The sequence below is a fragment of the Fukomys damarensis genome, unplaced genomic scaffold, assembly GCF_012274545.1.
Source record: "Fukomys damarensis isolate Sample0158 unplaced genomic scaffold, DMR_v1.0_HiC HiC_scaffold_35, whole genome shotgun sequence".
NCBI lineage: Eukaryota > Metazoa > Chordata > Mammalia > Rodentia > Bathyergidae > Fukomys > Fukomys damarensis.
The window spans coordinates 3,799,462-3,808,705 of record NW_022900947.1 but is presented as its reverse complement, the minus strand read 5'-3'; the positions used below and the strand labels follow the sequence as shown (position 1 = coordinate 3,808,705).

Below are 9,244 nucleotides of genomic sequence, written 5' to 3'. Positions count from 1 at the left end.
AGGAGGGGGAGGGGCAAGGTGGGGCAGGGAGGATGGGTGGGAGCTGGGGAGGTGGGGCCCGGCCTGAGCCTCTGCATCTTCACAGCTCCTCTGTCCCTGGCCTGAGGCAGGGATGCAGCCCAATGCAGCCCTGTGTCATGCGCAGGGGCTATGGAGCTGAGTGCTCGCGTCCATGTGCAGGGGGTGCCGGCTAGTTACCTGCAGCGGGGTTCTCCACCAATCTGGAAATGGCCCTGAGGCAAAAGAAAGGCTAACCCCACTACCCGTCCACTTCCCCAGGAAGCTTAACACGGAGCTGGCCAAGGGAAGGTACGCAGAGCCACGTGTGCCAGGCCTTCAGCAAATCCTCTAAAGTCTGGGGCCAGGGATTTAGCTCAGTGGTTCCGCTGCCTGCTTCACAAGTGCAAGGTCCCGAGTTTGACCGCCAGTACAAAAACAAAAAAAAAATCCTCCAAAGCCTGCATTTCAAGTGACTTCAATGATTTCTTCTTCTTCTTCTTCTTCTTTTCCTTTTTTTTTTAATAGTAATGGGATTGGAACCAGGGCCTGTGCACTGAGCTATGTTCTCAACCCTTTTTAGTTTTAAGATAAGGTCTTGCTGAGTTGCCCAGGCTGGATTTGAATTTCCATCCTCCTGCCTCAGCCTCCCAGAGTACCAGGATTCCAGGCACGCAGCACCACACATGGCTGAGCACTTTTCTTTAAGGCACCTGAGCCCTCCCACAGCCCAGGAGGCAGACAAACACTGTGGCTGATTCTGTGCTTTTTTTCTTAAATACCCCATGTCCTGGCTTTGTTTCTCAGCATGTGCCACCCAGGGACTTTCCCAGTGTCACAGCCAGGGGTGGCACTGCCCTGCGCCTGTCTTTAGGGTGTGCTCCTGGCCCATCAGCCATCTTACACGTAGGTCACCATGACCAGCACGTTCCATGAGATCGGAGCCTGTGGACAGGAAGCTATGATTTTATTTTTATTTTATTCAGGCACACGGATGTCCCTCTGTGAGCTGGATTTGCTGGCCACAGAGTCAGCGCCTTCATCCTCAGTGTGCTTGGTGGCAGGTCCTGCAAGTGGGGTGCAGTCCAGGGCCTCGGATATACCCAGCACTGCCCCGACCCACCTGGCCTCTCCCTGCACAACTCCCCTAGGAAACAGGCAGCATTACCAGCCCCACCAGGCAGCGGAAGCCCAGAGGGGCTAGGACATGTGTGCCAGGCCACACAGCCAGAGTGCAGAGCCAGGGTTCACAGCCAGGCTGCGTGGCCCCAGGCTCTGCATTTTCAACCTCTGTACCCTGAGCTACTGCACTACAGGAGGCCCCTCAGGCTCTCCCTCGGGCTGGCTCAGGTCCCACCAGTTGGCCGGTTCTGCCGACACGGGCTCTGCACCCTGCAGCCAGGGCGAGGTGCCGGCTTTGGTTGGCCAGCGTGTTTAGCGGGTGAGGAGAGGAGTCTGCCAATACACAGCCCCTGCTCCCTGGGGTGGCAGTGCCCCGTGGAGTGGTGCCAGAGCCCTACCTGCTGGGCCTGCTGCAGCAGCTCCATGCGCTCACGCAGGATCTGGCTGTCGAACTCTCGGCTCTGCCTCAGGATCTGCCTGCGTACCTTCTCCACGGCCGCCTGCAGGTCCTCGCGCTGGCCTGCGCTCAGCGCCTCACTGGCCCGCAGCCCCGGCTCCTGCTGCAGCGCATTGTACAGCGTGGCCTCCAGGTCCTGGATTTTCTGCGAGGCCCAAATCACACAGACAGGTGCGGGATGCAAAGGGGTGGACAGGCACCCTCAGGAAGCTGAGCCAGGAGGCCTCTGAGACACGGAGGGGGCACACAGGGCTGAGCAGAGCTGCCAGCAGGGCTGGGGGCCAGTGGGGGGCCTGCTGTCCTGTGCACACATCACTGGGAAACACTTCCTGCTTCCACGGGAGACAAGGGCAAGCAGGAGAAATAACCATAACCTACGCTTCTGTGTGAGCCAAAGGATGTTGGGGTTCACTGCTTTTTTGAAAGTCAGAAATGAACTTTTTTTTTTTTTTTTTTGGTATTAGGGATTGAACTCAAGTCCTTGTGCTTGCAAGGCAGGCAGCGGAACCACTGAGACAAATCCCCAGCCCTCAACTGATTTTTGAGACAGGGTCTTGCAATATAGCTCAGGTTGGCCTTGAACTCACTATGTAGCTGAGGCTGGACTCAAACTCACAGAGATCCTCCTGCCTCAGCATCCCAAGTGCTGGGATTACAGGTGTGAGCCACCACACCCAGCTTCAGCTGCTTTGATGTGATTCTAGACTCCCAGTGCATTCTCCTCACTTTGGGAACAGAGGACCCCTTTGTTAGCAGTGCCAAGGGGACAAGGTGCCTCATGTCTGTTTTGGGGATTATGTAGGGAGCAGGGAGAATTGTCCCTCTCCTGCCTCCCTCAGCACCCTCCTCCTCTTCCAAGGGAGCTGCTGGTACTGGAATACAGTTCTATCATTGTCCCAGTGGACTCTCTGTCCCCACACAGCCCGTCAGCCAGCTCTATGAGCCCGCCCCAGCCCATGGGCCCTGACTGTCACCACGGGCATCATCACCTTCCCCTGCCCTCCTTGTCCCAAGGAAACATGACGGTTGGCATCCACCCTGTGGCAGAGGAGCCCCAGGTGGCACTGCAAGTGCCTTCCAGCTCACTCCTCCACTCAGTGCCCAGGGATGCCTGTATCACCAGCTTCCAGAGGGTCCCCTCCCGCCACTCCTGGTGAGGACAGGAAGACGGGGCTGCCCAGCATGCTGGGCCGCAAGTGCGTACCCTGCACCACAGCAGGGACCCCAGGATGGGGCTGCCGTGGGTGACAAGCAGAAAGCAGCTTGGCAATGCCGCCTTCGCTTTTTATCTCTGTTTTCTGTCATCTGAGTCTCTGGGTCAGTTGAGCAGGGCTTAGTCCTGACACAAGTGACACCAAGCCAAGAGGAGCTAAGGCATTTTGGGGATCTGCAGGGACAGTCGACTGCCTGCTTTAGACCTGCTGAGTGGGCGCCCAGAAGTCCCAGTCACTGTCCCAAACCTGCAGGCACCTGGGATTCCAGGAAAAGCAGCCATCCCCAGGAGGAGCAGCCAATCCTCCTGTGGGGATCAGGCTGTCCCCCGAGCCACGGGACTTCTCCACAGCCACCTCCAGAACCAGTCCCACGACAGTGGTCAGCCAGACCACTTGAGCACAATGACCTGTGCAAACCCCAAACCTCGCCTCCATCCTCTTTTCTACAAAGCGCAAAGCTTTCATCACCTCGAGGGCCGACCCTGAGCCTGTGCCTCCCACGCCGATCAGGGCCCCTTTCCTGCCCTGCGCCGCTGCTCCTCTCCTTGACTGTCCTTTGGGACAGGGGCTGAGCCTAAGGAACTGGGCAACGCGCTGCCTAAGACTGCTGTTATGGCTGTGTCTAGGCACCCAAAGCCTCATGCAGTCGTAGGTGGACTTTTCAGGGGTGGCTGGACCCAGAGTGTGAGACTGATTCACGGTGCAATGCCAGGATCGAGGGTGTGTGATACCAAGTCAATCCACTGACTGGTTCACCTCTGCCCCAAGCCCGGTATCCGAGGTGGAGTATAAAAGGGGCAGAAAGAAGTGCTAAGGTTCCCCCACTTGCTTTGCTATCTTCTGCCCACCAAGAACTGCCTCTCCTCTGCCACCTCCCACTGCCACACTGCCCTGCCTTACAGCCAGCCGCCTATGGACTGAAACTCTACAAACCGGGAGCTAAATAAACCCTCCCTCCGCTAACTTCGGGTGCCAGGTGTTTTGTCTCAGCAACAAGAAAAGTAACTAAGACCACCGTGCCTGACACAGCTGCTTTGTACAGGGAGGGGCGCCGAACTTTAAACTCTCCACGGTGGACAAATCTTGGAAATGTACATCACCTCCCCACTCACCCAGCCCAATGGGACACGGTCTCAATGGCAGAGCGTGTGGTTTTGAGTGTGAGGACATAGGAGCCCAGACTTTAAGCACCGGGAAGCCCAGGACCAATTCTGTGGCCCAAACACAGTATTACACAGGACTTTACACCTGATCTCTCTGGGTCAGATAGTGTCTCATCCCAACTGTGGCAGCTCCGTATCTTGAGCGGACCGTCTCTTTTCACTGTTTATAGGAAAACTCACTTTGGGATTTTAAGTATAAGTAAATAAGTACAAACAAACATATAAGAAAGAGCGCCTTCCTGTTCATCTCAAATGATGACTAGAACTTCACAAGCACAGCTAGAGAAAGCATTAAGGTAACTTTGACTATTTTGAGAAATCACAGCTGGTTTGGAAAACCAGCTGTCTGCCAGTCTGTCTGCACAGGTGGGGATGGAACACTATCATCCCCCCAGCACCCCAGCAAGCACCCACACATAGTCACAGCCTGGGGGAAACCACCCTCTAACAGTCAGTCTGAAAAGCCAAACTGTCACACCCACTTCCGGTCCTACCAGGTAAGCCTGGTCAAGCGCTTGCTTCCTGTAGTCCAGCTCCTCCTCCAGGTAGCCTTTCTGCCTGCTGAACAGGTCCTGAAAGAGGGGGACGCAAGTCAGGGACGTGGCCAGAGCGAGCGTCCAGGGCAGCACAGGTCTCCAGCGCCCAGCTGCCGTCCTGCTAGAAGGGCCGTCACCGAGCTGGGACCGGTGAGGAGCTTGGTGCTCTCCCTGGCCTGCTCCTGCAGGGAGCCCGGGCAGGGCCTCGTGACCACGCTGCCTGGGCCATCATGGGGACTCTGGCTGAGGTCCAGCCTCGCCTGGCCTCCCCTCCTCCAGTGTGCCTGGCCGCAGTGGAGGAAACTGGGCCAGAAAGCCCAGGGCTTTGTCCTCAATGTCCCAGTGCATTTGTGGCAGGCGTGGGACCAGAAACCCAGGCCTGTGACACCTACCCAGGGCTCTTTCCACGCCACACTTGCTCCTAGGCTCTGTGCACCCCCTCCCTCCTTCACCTCGTGGACACTTAGAGAGCTGCCACCAGTTTTAGAGGATTTGAGACCTACTGGGAAAGCCACCTCTGCATGTCCCCGCTGGGTGAAATACCTTCCCCGCACGCCACAGCACCCAGCAAGGGACCCTCTGCCACCACACTGATCAGGGGTCCCAGGCCGAGCCCCATGGGGTCTCAGTCATGACCCAGAGCGGCGCAGGTGAGAAGCTTGTCCATCCACAGGCCCGGTTGTGGCCAGCAAAGATTCAAGCCATCCCATCGCCTCCAGGGCCTGCATGTCACTCGGTCTCTGGTGTCCCCAGACTGCGCCCACGTGAGCGCAGGACCCCAGGGGACACAGCAGAGGGTCTGAAAACAGACTTGCATGGATACCTGTGTGGGACAGAACGCAAGGGAGTGCTACCTACTTGGGACAGCCACGAGGCTCAAACGGAATTTGGGAAAGCATCCAAAGAAACACAGATGAAAATGCACCCTCACAGGGGAGAATTCTCCACTTTCCCTGCCACCTGCCCCGGGGGTGGGTGAGTCTTCTACCTTTTCTTTCTCGAGGTCCAGCATCTTCTGGGTCAGGGCCGCCTCGGTCCCCTCTATTTGCTTCAGCCACTAGAAAACAGCAGGGACAAGAGGGCACAGCAAGGTGAGAGCCGGCTCCCTGGGGCCCGGGCTTCACAGCCTGCACAGAGGTCCTGCTTCTCCAGGTCGGGAGAGCCCGGGGCCTGGGCATGTGTGTGGTGTGGCTGTGTCACAGTCAGGCCTGCGTGGAAGGAGGCGGGCGGTGTGCGGGTGACTCGTGTGGGGCATTTGTGGATATGGTGCTGCGGGACAGGCCTGTGGAAGGCAGAATGTGCAAGTATTCGAGAGATGTACGGCTGACACCGGCATGTGGGTAGATAATGTCACCAAATGCGTCACATGGGTGACCTCCCCACCTGGACGATGACCAACTGCCCTGTCCAAGCTCACACGGTGGGGAGTGGGGACGTCGAGCCCAGCCACAGGACCCCAGCCACCACCTCCCCTCCAGCAGGGTGTGCCATGGCTTGAGGGGTGACAAGAAAGTGGATGCCCGGGGAACTTCAGTCCTGCACCTGAATAGCAGGCAAGAGGCAGAAGGTGTGGGCAGGTGCAGGAGGTGCGTGCAGTGCCTTCGCAGGGGGCCACTGATAAGGGACAGAAGGGGCGCAGGTGTCACAGGCATGGCTGCCCGGGTGATGGTGGGTCCCAGTGCCTTGGCCCCTCCTTGCTAAAGCCCGAGTACCCCTCACCCAACCTGCGCTCCTGCAGCAGCCCTGGGCTCCCTGCTTCTTGCTCCTCCTCTGATCGCAGCTCCTCAGCCCCTCACAGCTGCCCTGAACTCTCCTGCCTCAGCTTCCCACTCCAGCCTACCCTCTGCTCACTCCAGCTGCACCCACAGTCCCCCTACACTCCCAGCTTTGCAAGGCCCCAGGAGGGAGCTCCCATCAGCCCCCCTCTTCTGTTTCTCAGGCCGCTCACCTGCCTCCCAGCACCCTGTGCCCTCCAAACCCTCATCTGCCAGGGAGGCTGCGGCTCATGGATAGCTCCCCTCAGACAGCCTGCCTCCCTCTCCTCAGGGCCTTTGCACTTGATATTGATGCTACCCAGAAGGAACAACCCCATCCAGCCTCAGCCCTGGCCAGAATCGGCCTGTCCTTCCAGCCCTGTTAGCGTCACCTCCTCCAGGATGCCCACCCTGCTTCCCGGGCCACAAGTTGCTATGTGACTGTCTTGTCACCACACTCAGATAGAAACTGTGGTCAGCTTCCCACCCTGGCCTCATCTGACTCCTGGTGCCCCTCCCTGCCCAGCCTGGGGCCGGGCTCACAGCGGGTGCCTCACTGACACCTGGGGCACAAGGGACACTTATGGTGCTGGGGGGTGAGTTTGGGGGTGGGTGGCTGGCCAGGGAGGGAGAAGTGGCAAAGCCACAGCCACAGAGGGGCCCCAGCAATGTCAAAGCCAACAGGCCCTGAAGCCAGCAGCAGCAGCAGGGCCAAGGGTGTATGGTCCTTAAAACAGGGTCTCTTTCTGATACCCAAATGCAAACAATCATAAAAGGAAGAAAACGAAGATGGGAGAAGTTTCCAGTCTGAATCTCCTACCAGCCACTCTCAGAACAGCTTCTGTGGAGCCCGTTCGTTCGTGCAGGGGTGGCCATTAAATATAAATAAGGGTGAGAGTTGTGTGACAGGTCCTCCTGCCAGAGGATGGAAAGCCGGCCCAGGTCCTGGGCTGTGGAGGGCAGGGGTCTGTTAAAGCCCGTCGGGGACTCATGGGCCTCCCTCACCCCCAGGAGACACCAGATGCCCCTGGTCCACTCAGCTCCCTTGAGTGGGGAGACAGGGGCCTACCCCAGGGAATGGGGGCTTGGGGCACTTGTGGGTATGAAGCCAGGTCTCTGCACCCCACTCCCAGGGCTCCCTAAGGGCAGGCCTGGATCCACCGCAGCTGGGCACTGGTGCCTCCTCCGGCTTTGGAGACAGCCCAGGCCTGGTCCAGTACCAGAAAGTGCAACTGTGGCCCTGGCCTCTGCCTCTGACTCCATCCACTACTACAGGGCAGCTATGTAAGATGCCCTCTTTCTACACCCTGGGCCTACTTCTCTGTAGCCTTTCACTGTTCATGGGAAGTGGTAGGCCTGGCCATGACCACACGCCCTCTCCGGTCTCGAGCTGAGCTTCTCCACTGGTTGCCAGCCTCGTGCCAAGGTGAGGAGGGCACTGCATGAGGAGGAGGAAGAAGAGGAGGAGGAAGATGCCAGTGGGAAGATCATCCCAGCACACTCCAGACCAGGCTGATCACTAGGGCATGGGCTTGGCACCTCTGCCAGGGCACTGAAGCCAGCGTGTGTGTGCTCAGACGCCAGCACTGTACTGCAGAACTGCTCGAAATGTGAGGTGCGTGTGATGCAGAGGGGCTGGCCCAGTGACATTGCAGGGACCCGTTTCCTCTGCAACCACCTCTGCCGTGCCCATCAGTTCTAGGGTGACCAACTTGTCCCTGCTTTCCCTCAGAAGTCCCTACTTCAGCACTCAAGTTTCCACATCCCAGGACCCCTCTGTCCCAGGCAAAGTGAGCTGTTTGTCACTCAACTGTCCTCCTGCATCCTCAGGGTGCTGCTGATCCAGCGCCCACCCTGCCCAATGCCCCCCTTTGCTTCTTGAGCCTTCTCTCGAGCGTGGAGGATACACACCCACTACAGGCTAATGTCAGCTTTATTCACCAACTAGCAGCATGGCTCAGGTCTCCCGGGACCCACCCCAAGAGGACAGTGTCCACACGGGAGCTGGGCCCCTCTGCACCAGCCCCAGAGTTGGGGCCTGGGGTCTCCCTTCCTCCCACTCTTGGGTCTTTTCTGCGTAGAGCTGAAGGTCAGGGCATTGCTCTTGGGCATTTGGGGCACTAAGCGTGGTGCCAGGCTGGCTGGTGAGTGAGGCTCTGGTAGTCTGAGGCAGGCAGGCACCAGCTAGCGTGGGGGCTGAGGAAAGCGGCAGGGCACAAGCTGGGAGGTGGGCACGGATGGCAAGGGTAAAGCAGACAGTGGCTGGATGCCAGACAGGTCCCCTTCCCCAGCAGGAGACAGTGGTAATGTGAAGCGGGCAGGAGGGAGGCACCGGGCATGCAGGGACAGCCAAAAGCGGTTGTGGGGTGATGGAACACAGCACCAGACGGGAGGGCCCAGGTGAGGACTCATGCAGCAGAGGCCAGTGAAGCCCTGAGAACCCCAGCTCCGGCCCTGGACCCCAGATACTAGAGGCTGGGGAGACGGCACCGCAACACTGTCCACCCCAGGCCTACCGCCAAGCAGCCGCTCTGAGTCCTGGCAGCCTTCCGCTTCTCCACCACCCACAAGCATTGATCCGGGGATGCAGAGTTCTGTGACCACAGGGCCTGGGTGACTAAACTGCGGACCCACAACCGGGATGAGGAGAGGGCCAAGGACCCAGTCTGCAGAGGCCTCTGACGCTGAGGCAGGTTCTCGCCGAGCTGGAGGCTTTCTCAGTTAAGTCTCAGGGTGCAGCGACTAACCTGAACCACGCATGCTCAACCAGCACTTCCTGTGACACTACGGAGCCCTGCTCAGCCGGCCGGGAAACCCCGCCTGGTTCTGCAGATAGCGAGCGCGCGTCCCGAAAGTGCCCAACACCGGACCGGGGACCTGGTCCACCGCAGGAAGCAAGGGGAAGAGAACAGGAGCCGAGAGAGCTCTGCTCCACGAGGGCTCGCTCTTCCCAACCGTGTGACCTTGGACCAGGCGTGGCCATCCTCTGTCAACATCAGCG

The 9,244-nt window shown here is 58.8% G+C and overlaps 1 protein-coding gene across 2 annotated transcripts in view; it reads right to left on the bottom strand.

Moving 5' to 3' along the window:
• Jakmip1 (janus kinase and microtubule interacting protein 1) overlaps positions 1 to 9,244 on the bottom strand; it is a 93,361-nt gene that overhangs the window by 8,417 nt on the left and 75,700 nt on the right. For both annotated transcript variants that reach the window (XM_033758774.1, XM_033758775.1), the window contains 3 exons: positions 5,478 to 5,546; positions 4,448 to 4,525; positions 1,518 to 1,721 (listed from right to left, as the gene is read on the bottom strand). In XM_033758774.1, the coding sequence (XP_033614665.1) occupies positions 1,518 to 1,721; positions 4,448 to 4,525; positions 5,478 to 5,546 (351 nt within the window). The remainder of the gene's footprint in view (positions 1 to 1,517; positions 1,722 to 4,447; positions 4,526 to 5,477; positions 5,547 to 9,244) is intronic.